Here is a 21,002-nt window from a genome sequence, read left to right on the forward strand (position 1 = left end):
TGATGCACTATACTGGATGCTTGGAGCTGGTGCACTGGGACGACCCAGAGGGATGGTATGGGGAGGGAGGAGGGAGGAGGGTTCAGGATGGGGAACACATGTATACCTGTGGCGGATTCATTTCGATATTTGGCAAAACCAAAACAATATTATAAAGTTTAAAAATAAAATAAAATTTAAAAAAAAGAAAATATTTGCTATATAAATTTAACAAAGGATTTATATCCAGAATATATAAATAATTTCTATGTATCAGTAGGAAAAAACAACTCAGTTATTTAAATCATCAAAAGACCTGAACAGGCACTTTGCAAAAGAAGGTACCCAAATGTGCAAGGAGCCTATGAAAAGGTGCCAAGATCAGTTTCCTACTGCTGCTGTAGTAGGAAATTACCACAAACCTGGTGACTTAAAGCAACACTCATTTATTACCTTACAGTTCTGGAAGCCAGAGGTTCACAATAGGCCTCTAAGGGCAAAAGCTGAGATATACTCAGGACTGTGTTCTTTTTGAGGTTCTAGGGGAGAATCTGTTTTTTCCCGAGGTTGCCTTCATTCCTTGGCTAGTGGGCCCTGCATTTCAAAGTCAGTCTAATCCTTCTCATGCTGCATCGTTACTTCCATCACAACACCTTCTCCAATTCTCCTTCTACCCCCTTGTACTTATAAGGACCTTTATGATCACACTGGGCCTGCTGAGATAATTTAGGACAATCTCCCGATTCTAAAACCACATCAGTAATATCTCTTTTGTGACACGTTCAAAGGTTCCAGCGATTAGGACATGGACATGTTCAGAGGGACACTGTTCTAACTACAACGTGCTCAACTTCACTCACCATCAGAGAGAATCAAATTAAAAACACAATGTGCCATACTAACCACGAGGATGGATTAAATAGAAAAAGACACGCAATATTAACTGTTAGCAAGAATGTACAGGAACTAGAACTCTCATACACTGCTGTGCAAAAATTAATATAATCACTGGGGAAACTGTTTAGTATATTAAAAACTAAATATGTACACGCCCTATGATCTAGGTACACACCAAAAGAAAAGCACATTCATCTACCAAAAGACATGTTCAAGAATGTTCAAAGAAGCGTTACTTCTAGTAGCCTCCAAGCGGAGACAACCCAAATGTCCAGTAGTAAGGAGAGTAAATTATATTCACACAATAGAATACTAGACAGATACAATGAAAAAGAATGAACTACATGTAACAACATGCATGAGTCTCATAGACAGACTTGGTGAGCAGTCAAGCACCACATAAAAGAGCATATATTGTATAATTTAATTTATATAAAGCTCACCACGGGGAAAACTTATCTTTATGAGAGAGGTCAGGAGAGTGCTTATCTTCCAGAGGAGAAAATGATGAGGAGGTGACAGGTGACACACTCTGGAAAGCACTAATGTTGTATTTCTTGATCTCTGTGATAGTTTCATGGGTGGACTCACTTTGCTAAGTCTCATCAAGTTGAATACTGATAGTCTGTGTGCTTTCTAATATGTGTGTTCTTGAATTTTAAAGTTTATAAAAATGTAAATATATTTGGTGTCAACTAAGGACAATTTTACCTTTCTGATATTATTTTCAAATTTTTGTTTAATGAGTACATATGGATATAATCGGGGAAAAGAAGCAACTTTTGAAAAATAGCAGAACTGAGATTCTGTGAGGTTCCCACCAAATCTAAGTACCATGTGTAATTTAAATACAGTGTAACTGAAAAACATGGGGCTGCCAGACATGCTGAAAATAATGACCTAGAATGAACTCATTCTTAAGGTGGGGAAGAAGAAATAAAGGTTTGGAAGCCTAAATTACAAGTGGAGGATATTAAAGTTTACCTTCAACACAGTTTGTATATGATATACAAACTTTTAAAGCATTTTGGCTATCATTATGAAATCCAAAATTCTACTGCCCTTCTTTCTGCCCTTAATTTTGCCCTTTATAAACTTAATAATAAAATTCACATCCTATTTTTGATGCTCTCTTACTGCCTTAGCCTGCAGAAAGCAAACTGAAGGCACCAGCCCAGAAGTCACCTGGCCAAAACCAGATGCCGTGTCCTCCCATCCAAGGAGATTCTTATAAGGTGGTTTTTAATAGCACCATGATTTTTAGTTTATAACTTCAACTAAGGACCATTTAACAATTATGCCCACTGAAAGCACTGGGGCAAACTTGTCTATGAAACGGAAGTAAATTTTCATTGAGTCTTTCTCTGGCACCGTATAGTTTTGATAATTTCTTATGTTATCCTCCTGTTTATTTCTCCTGAGTTCTCTGTCAAATAGCTGTGATTTCTTTTTGGTGGTCTGCCAAAAATCAATAAGCAATGTTACCCCTTATAATTTCTGTAATAAATTGCACTAAAAGGAAGTGAAACTTTCTTAACCCATAAATTATAAAAAAAAAATAACCAGATGCAAAATTAGGGTAAGTAATAATAGCTCATTTCTGTAATCTACTTATTAATATAAAGTAGCATTCCTAAAGAAATTTCTATAATTTAGTTATGAACAAACATTAAAACAAGATACTAATAGAAACAGTAACTGCTCAACATTCTTCCACATATACTTCAAGGGTTTTACCTCCCATAAACTCACATATTTCAAGCATAAATAAAACATTATAAAATCAATCATGCCAATTAGTATATTTTTGCTTAGGGCCCAGATAAAATAAAACAAAGAGCCTGAAATAATTTACTAAGTTCTCATTTCCCTTACCATTTCTATTCTTTATTGCTATATTAGCCTTAAATGAGAATCAAGGTCACTTCATTATGAGGGTTTCAGACATACATGGTAGTTTCCACATAGCATAGTGACAAATGAGGTTATAGGAGAAATCCACAGAGAGTTAAACCTTTTCTGTTATTTCACAAACATTTGTTTAGTTCCTATATCAGGATTTTTGGAACCCCTCCAAAAAGGCTAACCTAATTATTTTAAATTTATTTATCTTTACATTGAAGGATAATTGCTTTACAGAATTTTGTTGGTTTCTGGCAAACATCAACATGAATCAGCCACAGGTAGGTACACATATGTCCTCTCCCTCTTAAACATCTCCTTATTAACTTCCACTGTTCTGAATTTCTGGAAGCTTGCCTTGTTATAATATATTTTCTAGCTATCTATTTTTACTTGCTCCCACTAAAATACCAATCTAGAAGGCCTTCATTATCCAGAAAGCACACTTGGTATGAAGAGAAGGGTGTCCCTTGCTAGATGTGCCTCTTTTGTGGCTAAAGAAGGCAAAGTGGCCTGCTCTGAATATGGGAGGACCTTAGACTCTCAAGTCGCTGTACAGGACGGTCTAATTACAAAAACATTTAATCCACCAACATGATGGGATTAGTGAAGCCCTAAGATTATTATTTGTATTTTACACATGGTTACTAAAACGCTGCATCTCTCCTTGATTTTTTTTTTTTTAATCACTTTTTAAAACCCTATAGTAGTTAAAATTCCTAAGAATGCTTCAGGGAAAAGGTCAAGGACGTGTGTTCACTCTGAATGAGCATAAGCTGTGGAATATACACAGTGCCCACACCTCAGTGTCTCTGAAGTGCATACAGGCCAGGAGACAAGTAACTCAGACCTCCAGCAACTGACAACCGGTAACGACTGCAGGGATGTTTTCTGTCCCAGTGGGACTGGCTCCTTGATATGGCACCTCTGCGTGATTACGCATGGCATGCTACTGCTCAATACTTTCATTGATTTATTTCTGGAAATATGGTTTCCACATTTTTGTGGCACCCAGAAGGAAAAAAACCAAGCTGCCGAATTAGCTTCTGAGATTTGAGAGAGATTTAGAGGAAACTAGGTCACATATGGAATTAAATATACCTATAAAACAGATAATCATTTTCCATCTATTAATATAAAATAACAAAAATATCATCATTTAAAGAGAAAATCTGCTCTAGCTAAAAGAAAACTCCAAATCTCTGAATTATGTGAAATTTGACTCTATAATTTCTGCTGTCTGGCAGAGCATAAGGATTAATAAACAAACCAAAAAAACACCAAACAAACCTGTCTTCCTTTGTTTTGCTAAACCATTTAAAGAGTGTGCTATATAAGTCTTGAAAAGAAATAATGAAATGAGATAAAATCACTATGAAACCAGATAAAATCACGAGCCTGTCCCCAGGGAAACAGTAGGTAGATTTTCAACCTCTGATTTGTGGCTCCATGATATCAGATACGCCTCTTGGTTAAGGATGCTTTGGGGAGGAAGAGACACAGCTGGTGGTCAGCTGGCATTTTTGTTCAATATTCCCCACTGAAACAGATGGCACCCTGGGGATGCTTAATCTCCCAGAATAGGTGCCTACGAGCAAGATGACTCTTAAGTCTTCCAGATCTCAGAAAGCATTTGCCCAAGTCCGTGGGAATATAGCCCTAATTAGACTACACTTTCCTGTTGCCCCCATATTTGATTCTTACTCATTGTTTCAGCGATCTGAATTCTGCCCCCATATGACCGGAATGAAAGTGCTCTTCCCGGGGCCTGTTTGAGTCCCAATCCAGGCCCCTCGCTTTGCTGGGTTCCACGGTGGAGCCCCTCTAGCAGCCCTCACCACCCGGAACACAGAAAGACAGGCATCTGATGCCCCCTTCTCTTTCGTGGCCCTGCAGTTCTGCAGCTCTTTCTGTAGCTCTGCCCCTTGCCTGCTTTGTGCTCCAGAATGTAAAGGTAAGGATGTATCCCAGGCTTCTATTTTAAGCTCTCATCCTTCTCACTCCTCATGCTGTCCTTAAATCTCACACATATGATGACCATGATGGTCTCTGGCGGACATTCAATCAATATCTGTGAGAAGACTCTCACCTCTTCTGGCAACCACTCATATAAGAGGCCATCTAATCTGGATCTCCATTTAACTATCCTCTGACCGCCACGCCCGCCCCTCACCCCAGTGAATGGCTTAGAGACTACAACTTCCATGAAGGGGTTGGAGTCTGTGACTCTGGCTTAACATTTAATTGTGACTCTGTAATTGTGATTATGATTCTGTCTGTCTCTCCCTTCTGGTTTATAGTCCCACATAACAGAAAGAGCATGACTTTGGAGTCAGATGGGTTCAAATATGGGGTGTGTCAAGTACCACCTATGGAACTACACCTTTGAAATTCTGTAGGATTACAGGGGAAAATGTATACATGTAAAATATTTGTATATACCAATATATATTTTTAAAAACTTACTCAGGGCCTAGTGAGGTCAGTTTCTTTGGGTTTTCCCCTTTATTTCTTTTAAACTCATTTTGTAAAGCTCCTTACATGCTTTATTTAACTGGATTCTCCTAATAACCCATCAATAGATCTAGAGGAAGACGCTGGGTGTGGCTAGATAAAAACTAAGAAGTGGAAGAATCAGATTCAAATGTAGGTCTGCTGGGTCTGGAGTCCGAGTTCTTTGCACCACATAAAGTGCCTCTAGTCTGCTGGGTGGGTGGGGTAAAGAAATACACAAACAGAAAATCACAGCATAACGTGAGAAGTGCTATGCGAGAGAGATGGAGAAAATGCTGCAGGTGTCCTGAAGAAAGAGACCCTAGTTCTTCCTCAAGGAATCAAGAAGGGCTTCACAAGACGGTGTGCTGGAGCTGCCTCTTGGACAGCATGAACCTACCCGACAGACAGGGAAGGCAGTCTAAGCAGCAGGATCATGTGCAGTCACAGAGAAATGAAACCATTTGGCTCACTGCAAAGGGTATGGTGTGGTGAGAGAAACAGTAAGGAAAGTGGGGAACAGAGTTGTGCTAGGAGAGGATGCAAGGAAGGTAGGAAGGGGCCAGGCCTGAGCGTCTGAAGCCCTTTCCAAAAGTAATAGAGCTGGCAGGAGTTTTGAAGCAAGGCAGAGACAAATCAAATCTGTAGTTTCAAAGCTTAATTTCAATGCTAGCCTACTGCAGCAATTCTGGAATCCAGAACCCCTTGGGGAAGCTTTTTGTTTCTAATGACTTGGTTTGTTCCACTATTGTGAATGCTTGCTCACTTGGTTAAGGGGATGTCTGCCAGGTTTGTCCATAGTAGTCATTGCTTGTCCACTGTAATTAATTAGCATCTCGAGGCAAAGTACTATGTAAGTATCATGATATTCAACTTGCATCGCTAGTTACATCATCTGTTGATTTTCTAACTCCATCGTTCCCTCTGCATTTAATAGTTTATGTTCTACTCAACGCAGAGCCTTCTCTTCCCATTACTTTTTTATATCACTATAGATACAGGGGGTTTTAATTTTATTCAATGGATTGTAATTAATGCTCAAATTATCCCAGGTGTGACCTGTGATGGTCCCTTCAAGCTGGCTCTTGTGTCATTTTAACAACTTCCCTTATTTTTTGAGCACTGCTATACTTACTGTTTCAGACGCATCTTGCATTTTCCCTGCCCCAGGCCTAAAATCAGCTCTGTTTATAAGGAGTTCTAATTCTTTGCTGTGGCAAATGGTATTTAGAAACAAGTTCTGGGAGCTAGGTGTGCGCCTGCTGCTCATTGTTATTCAGTCCTCTCAATGGACAGAGCAAGGAAAGTGAGGGTGTGTGTGCATTATATATATACACACACACACACTCATATCTATATTTCAGTGGAAAATTTCTTTAAAATATAGACTTTGGGGACTCATAGCTGGGCCTACCGAAGCAGAATCTTAAGGAACAGGCTCATAAATCTGCATTATTTTTAAGTTTAGGCAGATTTTCAAACAGAGGATTGTCTAGAGGAGTGATGGTAAAGGCAGGAAGACTAGTTAAGAAGCTATCAAAACTGTCCTGACATAGCTTGAACCAGGTGTGAAGTAGCAGGGGTGTGAACTAGGGCGGAAGCAGCAAGACAGAGACGATGTGACCAATTGGACTTGGGGCTGATGGATAATGGAGATGAAAGGGGAGGGAGTAACAGGCACTCCTGCCTGGAGAACTATTATTGCTGTGACCTGTTAACACTGCCATTTACACAGGCAGCGCTGAACACAGGCTTATTTCACTGAATACCTTCCCACTTATCTCCTATAATTTATATAAAAATCCAAGTGACATTCTGGGAAGAAAATAATTATGAAACATTATAGAATTTATATCTCTTCCATCATATTTTATCATATGGACTTAAACTTGAGTACTATCCAAGGCAAGAAGGATGACATGAATTCACTGTCAGCAGGCCAGGTTCCCACATAGATAAACATGGCCTGGCCAAAGTGAGAGCACTCATATCTACTATGCAAAATGATAGACCTGGAAAGGCTTTCCACCAAGAAGCAATGTCTATAATGATATCTCTCGTTGTTTTGTTTTGTTTTAAAGAAAAGAACTAGAGTTTGTTAGAGGTAAGTCATTAAGCCGAAATGACTGCTTCCTTACTACCAGTGCAGCATAAAAGTCACTGGAGCATGAGTGAAACGTATAAAAGAGATGCAAGGAGAAAAGTAAAGCTAAAAGGAAATGGCCCTTGGAATTCTAACTGCTATAACAGAATGTTTAAAACCCAGATGAAAGTACAACCCAGAGGAAAATAATCATTCCCAGTGTTTCTGTAGTAAAAGTAACTCATCAACTATCTTCTCATTGCTGAATCCACAGGGCCCTTTCCTAGACTTACCGTGTTGTACTCCAGTGATACTATTGAGGGTCTCCTTGACACCGTCTCTGCTCTTGGCCTCCAGGCACTCCGCTCTCCTCCTGTCCCTGTGACTATTCGCATCATTCACATGCATCTTTATTTACTGGTCACCTGAAAGCTGATCTTCCCCAAAATCCTAAGCCCGGCCTCTTCTTCCTCCACATGCTCTCTGGGTTATCGAATCCACTCCCACATGCTCCCTGAAACTCATGAGGCTCTCTCCTGAGCAGGAAAGTGGAAGTGTCACTCTAAGTCGTGTGTGACTCCTTGCAATCCCATGGACTGTAGCCTGTCCTAAGTGAGAGACCCACATAAATGTAAAATCACCTCTTGGATGTTCCACAAACACTTCAATCTATATCTGTTCAAAGCTGAATTCATCATTTCCTGGCCCTGAACGCTCCTCATTCTGCTTCAGTGAATGATAACCACCATCCAACCAGTTGATTGTTAACCTTACACCTTCCTTCTCCTCTATCACCTATATCCAATCAGTCAGCAGGAATCCAGAGTCTCCAGAACATACTCATTGCTTTCCTTGCATACTATCATAATGACCTCATATCTGGATTACTTTAAGTGCCTCCAGACTTTCTCTCCAACAATTCATCATTCACACCGTAGCCAGAGTAATCAAAACAGAGCCTAAATCTAATGATGCTCCTTTCTCCAGAAAACCTTCTCTGACCACCATCCACTCCCACATATGGGTTAGGTACATGCCGTGGGCTAACTATCATAGATCTGAACACACAGACCCAGCTGCTAACTTATTTATGAATATTGCCTTCATGATTATAAGTTCCTTGAGAAGAGATGCATATTGCTCACTGATGGGTCCCCAGTGTCTGGCACAGTACATGAGAAATTGCTGTTGTTGTTTAGTTGCTAAATCATGTCCAACTCTATTGCAACCCATGGACTGTAGCCCATCAGGCTCCTCTGTCCATGGAATTTCCCAGGCAAGAATACTGGAGTGGGTTGCCATTTCCTTCCTTCTTGCCATTTCCGTCTCCTACATTGGCAGGTGGATTCTTTACAACTGAGCCACCAGGGAAGCCCACATGACACATAGTAGACACTTAAGAAATATTTGTTGTAAATCATTTTTGTTCCTCTAATCAAGAGATTCTTAACTTAGAGTCTATGTATTCCTTAATAGAATTCAGAAGGTTTATGTATTTAGATGGACTAAAAATTACTAAAAGTCTTTATTTTTCACTAACTTAGAACAGACTTTAGTATTTCCTATCATTCAAAATGTAGGCAACAAACTATAGTAGTACCTGTGACCTTGAGATCAATAAAATTACATATATTTTCATATAATATTACAGTTGTTACAGATTTTTCAAACATCATGTATACCCTTACTACTTTGAATTTACAATAATTATTAAAACTGCTAGAACTTTCAATTGCATGAGTTAATAAAGTTAATAAAGAAGCACATATATCATGACATATTACAATATTTTTCCAACTATATTATTCCAATTGTATTTCAAAATAATTAATTTTCTTTCCAATCCTATTTATGTATTTTATTTTATGCATTTGTGTACTTTATTTTATGCATTAGGAAATCCCATGATAGTGGGAGTATAAATTGATTTATCCACTTAGAAAAACTGATCATGTGTGCACCTCATGCCCCAGAAATACCACTCCCATGTGGAAATGGATATGTATGTTCACTTGTACTAGAATGTTAATAGTAGTCAAAAGAAACCAGAAGTCACCCAAATGCCCCCCTACAGTAGAATGGATAAACTATATTTCTACACAATGGAAAATATGAAACTGATAGTAAACATGTAGAAGCTGAGACAAATCTTATAATGTTGATTGAAAGTAGCCAGACACACAAAAAAATGCATACTGTAGCATTCCTTTTAAAGGTGCAACACCAGGCAACACGAATCTACATTGTTAAAAGTTAGGATAGAGGTTACCTTTGCAGGGGGGGTACTTTGACTGAAAAGAGGTGCTCAGGGGTCTCTGCAGTGCTGGTAAGGTTCTATTTCTTGATGTAAGTGAGGGTTACAGGTGCACTGGGGTCGTGAGAATTGATCCAGCTGTACACTATGATATGTACACTTTTCTGTATCTAGATTATACTTTGGTAAAAGGACAAAGAAATGAGAACAAAGAAACTTACTATTCTGAGATGGGATCCATTAACTTCACAGTCTGTCAAAGGCAACCCATTCAAAAAATCCTGTTCTAAGCAGAAATTCCAAGGAGGTGATCTCAAAACAAACAAAAGTGAACATATACTAGTCATTCATTTATTCATTCAATAAATACTTATTAAGTGTCTTCTACATACCAGGCATCATTTTGGGCACTGTAGGCAGGGCAGCAAACAAAAAACTCTGCCCACTTAGAGCTCATATTCTAGTGAAAAGAGTCAACAAGGTTCAAAACAAAAAAGAACTAAGGGGAAACATGAAACAGGGATGAATAATGAGGAGTGTGTTGGGGAGGAGTCTACATTTTAAATAGGGTAGTCGGGGAAGGCCTCACTGAGAAGATGACCTTGAGCAAGGACCCAGTGGAGGCTAGTGAAGTCATGTGACGTCTAGAAGAAGGAGGAGATAGACAGAGGGAAAGTGCAAAGGCCCTGGGGCAGTAGGGTACCTGGGCATTCCAACCGGGAGGCCAGTGTGGCTGAAGTGGAGCAAGGGATGGTGAGAAAATAGGCTAGATCATAGAGGTAACAGAAGGCCACATCTCCAAAGAGGCTTAGAGGCCATTACAAGGACTTCTACGCTTGCTCTGAGAGTTCTGAGCAAGAATTAACATGACTTGACTTATGTTGCAGCCAGATCAACTGGCTTCTGTGGTGAGAATAAAATGGGAGAGGCAAGGATGGAAGCAGGAAGGAAGCAGTGGTTAAGAGGAGAGAACAGATGCCACGAGAAACACAAACACATGCACACACACAGACACCTTATTACTGTTGTCTGCAGCTCCATAACACTTCACTCCTAAATATCCTAGCACATTTCTCCTAAGACAAGAACCTTCCCTTACGTAACTGCACTGCTACAAATTCAGAATTTTAATGTAAACACAGTGCTATTTCCTAACATATACTTCCATGTTCAAACTTAACCCATTGTCCCAATACTGTCACTTATACCAATCCCTAACCACCCCAACCAACCCTGAATATTCACTGGAAGGACCGATGCTGAGATTGAAGCTCCACTACTTTGGCCACCTGATGTGAAGAGCCAACTCACTGGAAAAGACCCTGATGCTGGGAAAGATTGAGGGCAGGAGGAGAAGGGGGCAACAGAGGATGAGATGGTTGGATGGCACCACTGACTAGATGGACATGAGTTTGAGCAAATTCAGGGAGGTGGTGAAGGGCAGGGAAGACTGGCGTTCTACAGTCCATGGGGTCGCAAAGAGTCAGAAACAACTTAGCAACTGAACAACTAACCACCCCAATCTAGGATCACATATTGCATTTACTTCTATCCTTTTAGTCTCCTTTAAATTGGAACAGTCCCTTACTTCCCTGTGTCTTTTATGAGAATAAGTCTTGGGGTTTTTTTTTGTTTTTGTTTTTGTTTTTTTGCAAAGTACAGGCCAGTTGTAATGTAGACTGTCCTTAAATTCATATTCACATTTCTTCATGATTAGCTTCAGGTCATGAAGATTCTGAATCCTGCTTCTAAGCGCCAAATGAGAATATATTAGTATTTTCAGAAAGTATGTACAGAACGAGTTCTATAGACATCTCATCCCCCTTGTCATACCTTTCTCCTTCTAAATAATTTGAGATATGAAGAACTAACAACAACTAACAATACATGAAGCACTTACTGTGTCCACAACAGGTGCTAGGCAGGGGACACATGGAACTTGTATCAGGTGGGGAGAGGGGTAAGTCAACAAACGCAAAACCGTGAGTGCAATGAGTCCAGCGGGGAGGTCCTTGCATGGTGGCCTGGATGCAGAGAGAAGGAACGGCCTAAAGAGTCCGGCTGTCAAGGTGCGGCTTCAGGGGGCGATGATACTACACTGAGATTGAAAGAAGAAAAAGAGCATATGTGTGGACAAGCGAGGGGAGTCAATGGCATGTGCTAGGTTGAGGATACACAAAATAAGGTACTGGGTCCAGGTAGCTGCAAGGAGTTTGATGTGGTCTGAGGATGTTAGGAGAGGGAGAGACATCAAGCTGGAGGAAGACCGAGGAACCAATCATAATAGTCTTAGCAGACTACTCTGAACGAGCATGGGTAAGCTTGATACTTATCCTGCTGGTAATGGGGAACCTTAGGTAGATTTTAAGTCTGGCTTGAGGAAGATTCGTTTTCAATGTCTGTTAGATGGCCAAGCTCAGTAAATCATTCAGGGTTCACTCATCACCAAGGCTGGTGATCAGCAGGGATGCACCAGTATCTGTGCAAGGTAAAGCATGGGAATAGTTCTTCACCAGCAGGCAAACAGCTGCTGTCCTAAGCCTCACCTGCCTCCGCTGAGGAGCCTGAACTAGCTTCAGGAAGCCTCCTGTGTGTGCCGTCAAGCCATCTTTCTGGTACCTGCTAGCATGGGCCCTTATTCCTACATGCTCCCCTCCGCCTCCAGCCCCACCACTGGACCCCAGCAGGAGAGTGAACACTCTTAGCAGGAGCACTGGCACCCCAGTAGACAGATGCTTGATGTACACATACCCCCCCAAGCCGGGCAACCAGCCAATGGCCAGTCCCGGCCCTGCCACTCCCCTCCTTCACGCTGATGGGAAGGGGAACGACAGAGAATTAGTGGGCAATCCTAGAATCCTTCAACTCCTAGGCTGAGGCCATCCAGGTGTCTGCCTCCCATTGAGAGAAGAAAGGGGTGAACTGGTAAAGAGGTCAAGGTCAAGAGATCTGACCACTCCCTTTGCTTTCCAGACAAACTCCACCCACTCAGCTGCCTCAGTAGGTAGGTCTCAGTAAGTCTGTCTCCAACAGCAAGACTGAAGACTAAAACTTCATTTTCAAAACTCAGGATCTCTGGAAGTAAACAAAGTCAATGTATAGATTGCTGCTGGTCCTTAAACCAGCAGTTGCTAAAAACTGCACCGATTCCTCAATGTATAAACAGTTATACTGTTTAAATATATAAAAAGCGACATATCTTTCATAGGATATAACAGCATCTCTACAAATGCAGAATGGTAACCAAAGCCTCAAATTTCTGTCATTTCTAGGTTAAATTTTTTAACGATTGCTTGTTTCTGGGTCCCCAAATGTTCAGTATCTTCCGTATGAGAGGAATGGGCTGCCTGGTAGGGAAGGTCAGAGGCTATAGGCATCCAAAAAGAAAAGTCTTCTCAACAAATGGTGTTGGGACCACCGGATATCTGCATGCAAAAGAAAGAAGTTGGACCCTCCATCTCACACCACGTATAAAATTTAACTCAAAATGGATTATCTTTCTAAATGTCAAAGCTATAACTATAAAACTCTTAAGAAGAAAACAGAAATAAATCTTCATGACCTTGGATTAGGTGATAGTTTCTTAGATATAACACTAAAAGTATAAGTGACAAAAGAAAAAGATAAGTTGGATAAATTAGACATCATCAAAAATAAATTGGATGTCATCAAAATTTAAACTTTTGTGTTTCAAAGGACATCATCAAAAAAGTGAAAAGACAACTTACTGAATGGGAGAAAATACTTGAAAATAATATATTAGATGAGGGGCTTACATTCAGAATATATAAAGAACTCTTACAACAACAAAAAACAAACAAGCCAATTAAAATGGGCAAAGGATCTGAGTAGACATTTCCTGCAAAGAAGTATACAAATGGTCAAAATTTTACTGAAAAGGTAATCAGTATAATCAGTTCTTAGGGAATGCAAATTAAAAGCACAACAAGATACCACTTCTCACCCACAGGGTGGCTATAATCAAAAACACAGCAACAAGTGCTGGCAAGGATATGGTGTCACTGAAAATCTCATATGCTGCTGATGGGATTGTCTGGAAAACAATTTGGCAGTACTTCAGGAAGTTAAACTTAGAGTTACCATATGATATAGCAACTCCACTCCTAGGTGAAATATACTCAAGAGACGAAAACATGTCTACACAAAGGCTGTGGACACACTCTTCCACTGCCCACAGGGACACATTAGCCGTCTCCTAACTTGTTCCAACCAATCCTTGCTTGGTTCTTTCTGAGAAGAAAGAACACTAGACTAGGTGACAAATTAATGAAAAAATTGATTCTGTTAATTTAAGAATTTAATAAATGAGTCGTATATATATATATTTAAAAATCTATTTCACAAGCTAGCAATATCTTTTAGGTTAGAAAAAAAAAAAAAACAAACACTGATCTATTGAGCTCTGAAACATATGAATGAGGTCCCGAACATCTTGCTGCATAATAGACTAGCGGCATCAACATCAACTGATGGGAGCTGGTTAGAAATGCAGGATGTCAGGCCTCACACCAGGCTTACTCAGCTACATGTGCCTGGGTGACTCCTATGCACAATGATATTTGCAAAGAGCTGTTTGCTGTCAAGCACTTTAATTACATTTAAGACCAATCCACATATGACAAATCAAGTTAAACCTACAAGAGGAGGCTGACGGCTTGAAGATGTGTCGTCTGCTGGCTAAAGGATGCTTTCCGTATGGCTCTGCCTCCTGGGGAAGTAGTCAGTCCCAGAAGCAAAGCCAGCAAGGTAAACCCTCCCAGCAGCTTCCTTTTTCTTGTTTGGTGGCAAATACATCAGCTACATCACAAAGGTGTCCAGAACCACCTCCTTGCAGGTAGGAGAGCCTCTAGGACAGCCCTGCCTAAAGATGCTGCCATGGAATAGGTTTTCACTTCCCACACTATAATCTACATTCTTGTGCACCACTGGCGGTAGGGCCTATATAATTCTTTATAAGAGAGCATACTCCAGGGTCATGTTTTCAAGCTGTGACCCATTATATAGTAGCCATATTTTAAAAATAAAACCATGGTCATATATTCTGAATTAAAAGGGATCTATGATATGATATGAGCAAGTCTACTCATAACAATAACTGAATGGAATATTTGTGAGTGTCCTGGGAAATCTAGGACATATGGTGGCAAAACCCATGAGGCATTAATGACCTGGATGAGAATTACTATGACCTTGGTCTTTCTCTGGATATCTAGACCAGAATTCTGGCCATACCAGGTTCTTTCCCATCCTGGTACCTTTGCACGTAACCTCTCTTCTCCATCACATCTTCACTTACCTGCCCCTTCTCATCCTTTAGATTTCAGCTTAAACACCATCTCCTTAGGGCACTGCTCTGGACACCTTATTTAAAGTAGCTTCCGCACCCTACTTGACCTAGTTCCCCTCTATGGTCATTCCCTCCTTAGTACTTAGCACAATCTGTATTTACCTTGCTGTCTTGTTCATTCATTGTTGGCCTCCTCCATCAGAATGGGGGCAAGAACTTGGTCATGCTCAATGCTGCACCTGGTATATTCTAGATACTAGTTTTTGATTAAAAAATAAATGAAAAAGTAAAATCTACCCAGTTTAGAGAATAAATTAATCTTAATAAAAACCACCAGACTAATAGCTTATTAACAAGAATAACAGTAAAATCATTTATGAACAGACCATAGGTAGTTTAGTCACTAAGTCGTGTCCAACTCTTGCGACCCCATGGACTGTAGCCAGCCAGGCTCTTCTATCCATGGGATTCTCCAGGCAAGTATACTGGAGTGGGTTGCCATTTCCTTCTCCAGGGGATCTTCCCAACCCAGGAATCAAACCTGGGTCTCCTGCACTGCAGGCAGATTCTTTACCAACTGAGCCCTTTCATTACACGATCATGCCAATGAACAAGCAAGTGAGATCCGATGAATAGAGGATGAGTGACTTTGCTTAAATCTCTCCCTCTCTGAGCTGTAACCTGTAAAATAAAGGCTCTCAGAGTTGTGGGTGAAGGGATTTCTGTGTGTGTGTGTGTGTGTGTGTGCAGTGTCTGGTACAGAGCAGGCACTCAACTCAATACAGGTTTGATTCTTTATAGTTACCCCTAAGTTTCCCTTATTCAAACTGGTCAAGGGACTGAAGTATATGAAATCAGATCTCCAGGCCTTCATGTGAATCTGTTTACCCAACACCCCAAGCCCAACCATGGCTGTTACACCTCTCTCTTCAAATTCAACAAGTGCAATTGTGCGTACTTGCAGTACCAGATAATTTTAGCCATGTCACAATTGAGATTTAAAAAAAAAAATTTTTTTTTAACATCTCCAGTAGTTCACTGTTTCAGGTCATTGCTTCAAATCTGGTGATGTTCTAAGATGAACCTGAACATGGTTCCATTTCTAGACAGAGTTCTAGTGATCTACTTCAAATAGCCTTGTGTAAAGCACAAAACTGGAAAACAGAGTTACAAGGAGTCATGAACTGACCGAGTTCTGGTTAGAAACAAGGCACAATGGTAGAGACCACAGTGACTAAGAAAAATTAGAGTGTGTAAAGCAGTGAAGTGATAGCTCTGGGCTTTGGAATCAGACTGACTTGGGTTCCAATTCCCATTCTACAGTCTGCTAAAGAGTGACCATGAGCAACGTCTTTAACCTCTCTGTGCTTTGGTTTTCTCATCAATAAACTGAGGCTAACCACAGTACCAACAGGATAGCACTGGGTCTACACTCAGGAAATATTGGTTCTGCTTATTAAATTCATTCTCAGCCTCAAGAATCTTATATACATTTACAAATGAAAATATTCAGAGTGAAGGAATGGCACTAAATGATACATATCAAGTGAGCAGCACTAGTCACAAAAGATGCAAAACTTTAGGAGTGCAAGGCACTTCTTCATCTAAGGGTGGTAAAAGGGCTCATGGGAGATGTGAGATTGAAATGAATGGGGCGCTTAAGACAGAGATACAGATAGGCTCCCTGTGGTGGCCACTTCCTATCTGCCAAACACTGTGGGGAACCTTGTATGTTATCCCCTTAAGCTAAAGTTAGATAACTTTAAATCTCCACTCACTGATGAGAAGATATTTTATTGATGACAGTTGAGACTCACAGAGATTTAGAAATTTTCCCAAGTCACCCAGCTGGTGGCAGATCTAGGTTCAAAATCAAATTTGTCCGACCAAAGCACATGCCCCCAACCAGTATGTCACTGGGGAAAGGGATTGGGAAGAGATGGACAAAGCAGGTGAGAAACTATTCCAGCATGAGGCAGGAAAGAACAGAGTCATGGAAAATAAAGGTGTAAAGGTAGGTTAACACCAAAGAGAAAGGAAAACTCAGGAGTTTGGACTTCAGACTGTGGACACTGAAGAATCACTATTTTGTTTCTGGTGTGTGTGTGTGTTTTTAATTAAATACTGTACTACTGCTATCGTTACTAAGAGCATTTACTGATCACCAACTAACGGCAAGGCCCCACAGTAAACTATCTGCATATATTATTTCAAATAGTTACCTGTTTGAAATTGAAATTCTGCAATTTAGTTGTTGTTAATTCCCTTCTTACAAATGAGGGCCTGAGAGGTCAAGTCACTCACCTAGAGGCCTCTAGTAAACAGGAGAGTGGATTCAAACCCAAGTGGGTGTGAAATCAAAGTCAGTGCCCTTTTCCCAAATGTGGTACTGCAGAAAAACCTCCCTTGCAACAGAGAGCCAGGAAAGAAGAGAAATGAAAATGGAGTCAGACACAAAATAGGGTCCCAGAATAAGGGAGAAATGTCTCCACTGGAGTCACCATGAAAATGATCGGGAGGAGACAGACAGTAAATGTGTGCATGACCTTTCCTTTCATTTGCTCCAGTTCTGTGTCATGGTCTGCTACTTGCAGCAGAAACCAAGTTAGTAATTATTCCTGCCTCGATTACTGTCCTTGCCTTCAAGCCCCGATTTGAGTGCTTCTGTTGCTTTAAGCATCTTCCTGTCCCATCACAATGCTATCAGAGCTAAAATATGGCATCATCCGCTAATCTGTTATCTGTATTGAAGGGTAATCATTCAAGAGAATAAAACTAAGCCTCCACATCCAATAAATCACATTATGCTTCACATATCAACATTTTTTAAAATCTGACTTAAACACATAGTCTTTCAAATCAGGAGGACACATATGCTGAGCTCTAATGAGCTCTGTCAAATCCTACATTATTATTAAAGTTCATCGTGATCTCAGAGATGATACAGTTTTCTAAAATGGAGTATGGCATCAATATTTGTTTGGCTGCTTTCTAGTTAGGATTCTAGGCAAAGTAGCACAATAAATAATGCAGCAGAAAATGTATGCGTTATGAATATATCATTCAAACAAATGCAAAATCTATGTGGATGATTACTTATCTTGTTTGATGGAATCAAGGGTTAGAAGTTTTAATATTCATGTCATGATTCCAAAACACCCCAAACATTTTTGCACTAAAATCTTAGCTTTAGTCCTCCTCATTCAATGACAAACATTAATATTTTAAATAGAAAATCAGTAGTATAACTAGCTATGCAGAAATGAGTTGAAATTCATAAAGATAAAAGAATACATATTTCTTCTCCATATGTATAGTTAATACATTAATATTCCTAAAATTTTACAGTATTAATTTCAAACATCTAATATGTTTCTGGGAATAAAATTATGAAGGAAATGGCACTTAAGAGTTCCATATACTAAGGATGAAAACAAATATGGTTTATATACTACCTTCACCGGATGAAGATATTTACATATATAAGATAAAGCAAAATAACAACATAAATATTCTGTATTCTCTAATTTTACAGTTCCCAATTATATAATGATCTGTGATTTGTGTTTTTTAATCTATTTGGCTTAATTTTATTCCTATGTGCAAACATATAGATGGATGTTAAAGAACTCTGCTCTCCTACACATACTCAGACCCAACCAAATAACATGGAAAATTTAGTCCTTTCTCCACAGGCAGCCTTGCTACTATGTCTATTCAGCATAAAGATATAACTGCCTTAATAAACAGAAACTAAATCATCAGGTTTTTTTGTTTTCAACAATTGAAGCTCCCTGCAAATCCAGTTAGACAAATAAATTCATTCACCTTTTCTTCAAATCTGAGTGTTTCTTCAACTAAGTCAGATATCACAACAACCCCACTAGTCCAACAGTCTGTCATAACAGTGGTTCACTGCAACTCCACCCTTTTCCCACCTTCAGTTTCACAGGACATCTATTTTTTTTTTTCCTGTTAGAGGAAAACAATTAAGATTAGGAGTTCAAATCCTCAAAGTAGTTCAGTGAACTGTCACATTACTATTATTTAACCGCAGGGAATTTCCTGTTTAATTGCCACTTTCTCCCTTCCCCAAAGGACTACATCTTATTTTGATGGTGTAATGGAAAGCACTGTGTTAAGAAAGGGCAAAAACATAATAGGTTTTAATTTTTAAACATCTAACCTTTTCATGAGTCACTGTTAATCATTTGCACCTGTGACTTTAATAATCAGCGTGGAATTACAGCAGCAAAATCTCCAGGACAGAACTAGGTGAGAACGCCCCAATCACAACCATTATCACAGCAGGGAGAGAAGAAAGCTCTTCTATCAAATGTGACATGAAGAAAGTTTTAAAAGTCAGTTCCACCAAATCTCAAGAACAGTTGAGCTCCTAGCACTTAAAATCTTCATCTTTTAAAAGTCAACATTTTTAATTTATATACATTTCACTATATTTTAATATATTAATATAGTTTTTTACTTTCTGTAACATTTTCTTTCAATTTTAGGGCTTGAGGAGGAAAAGGGCTCCAGAAAAATCACAATAGTACAAAGCGGGGTACTCGGGGAAGCGAGTCTTCTAAAGCATCCTTCCCATGGAGAAATTAAGACCAACAACATTATGCCACTGAACCATTTATTTCATTATGAAATGAGACATAGAGTACAAGTGGCAATATTCTGAAATGTGATGGAGGTTGTTCTACATCAGTGAACACACAAGTCTGGAAGGTATAAATACGGTCTCTGTCAGCTGTAGTCCATCCTCAGCAAGTCATTTTCCCTGTGGGCTGAGGCTCCCATATCGTGAAAACCTTCCCCAACTGCCAAGGGCTGAAAAGGAATTCCCTGTGAACAGCATCTGGACCACACCTTGTATGGTCACAGGAGAAGCTGACAAGGGCTGGAGAAAGATGCGTCTAGTCCAAAGATGAGAGGACAGGACCAAAAATCAAAATATATCCCTTTACAATTTAATAAGGAGGACCTTCTAAAATGGCTATTCATCCGGTTTTGTCTTCACCAGTCCAAGCCATTCACTACTAGATGCTGGTCATTCTGTGGGCTGGAGGGTAGGGTTTTGTTATACAGAAACTGCCAGTCTTTTGTACCCTCAGTGATGGTGTGGAAGCATCCATTTAGTGTATAAATATGATTCTCGGCACTAAGTCACTACCAAGTGAAATATTAGAGAACAAACTCCCCACCCACTGCAGAAATTTCCTAGTTTCCAAGCATGTGGAAAGAAGATTCCAAATTACCTTTAGCAAAATTTCCTTTCTTTCTTTTTTTTTTTTTCAATCCTCTTACTTGCCGAGGAACCTTCTAAAGAGCCTCCCAAAGATGATACCCCCAGTTCAGGTTATTGGTCCTAAATTTTCCTAGTAAGGGAGGGAAAGAGAAGTGTTTAATAGCTCCCTAGGATCCTTCCACTTGTAGCAGGAATGAACACCTAAAAAAGCACCAGGACACTTAACTCCTTAGTGATTTAAAAAGGCTTGCTGAGCAACAGAGCAAGGGTAAGGTAAGCAACCCTTACCCTGCTTCTGCCCTAGCCTTAGAATCAGCAGCCCTTCTGTAATTCCCTGAGGTGCCAGAGAGACTCCTTTATTCCATAGGGCACCCAGATCTGACTCCACGAAATCCCAGTTAGTCATCCTTCTTCTCACCCTTCCAACCTCCACACCCAACCCCTCCACACCGCCCCAGGCCACCTCCTTACCTAATAATGTCGTCGTTGTGTCCCAGGAAGAATTTTTGGCTGTGCTCGCGGGTGTTGTAAACCACCCCGACCCCAGCCACAAAGTAGACCACCTCTTTGCCGGCGGTGTAGTACAGGTTGTTGCGGCACTGGTGACCCCGGTACCCGTACACCCACTCCAGCCGGAGCTGGCAGCTGGGAGCTGTCCGATCCGCCATGATTAGACGACCCCACTAGCCCCCCGGGCCCCCCGCGCACGGGTCCGCGGCCCCTGCGCGCCGGGTCTGTCCTCTCCAAGTCTCGGGCTGCGGAGGACCTGCAAAAGGCTCAGCGTGCAGCGCCGGGCGCTGATTTCCGCGGCGACGCACTCACACAGACC

General features: G+C 40.3%; 1 protein-coding gene across 2 annotated transcripts in view; it reads right to left on the reverse strand.

The window, feature by feature from the left end:
• The window catches only part of EML6 (echinoderm microtubule associated protein like 6), a 278,316-nt gene extending 257,465 nt beyond the window's left edge, over positions 1-20,851 (reverse strand). For both annotated transcript variants that reach the window (XM_010841676.1, XM_010841678.1), the window contains exon 1: positions 20,645-20,851. In XM_010841676.1, coding sequence (XP_010839978.1) covers positions 20,645-20,841 — 197 coding nt within the window. In that variant the 5' untranslated portion in view covers positions 20,842-20,851. The remainder of the gene's footprint in view (positions 1-20,644) is intronic.
• Positions 20,852-21,002: the final 151 nt, after the last annotated feature.

This window comes from Bison bison, unplaced genomic scaffold (genome assembly GCF_000754665.1).
Source record: "Bison bison bison isolate TAMUID 2011002044 unplaced genomic scaffold, Bison_UMD1.0 scf7180017864166, whole genome shotgun sequence".
Taxonomy (NCBI): Eukaryota; Metazoa; Chordata; class Mammalia; order Artiodactyla; family Bovidae; genus Bison; species Bison bison.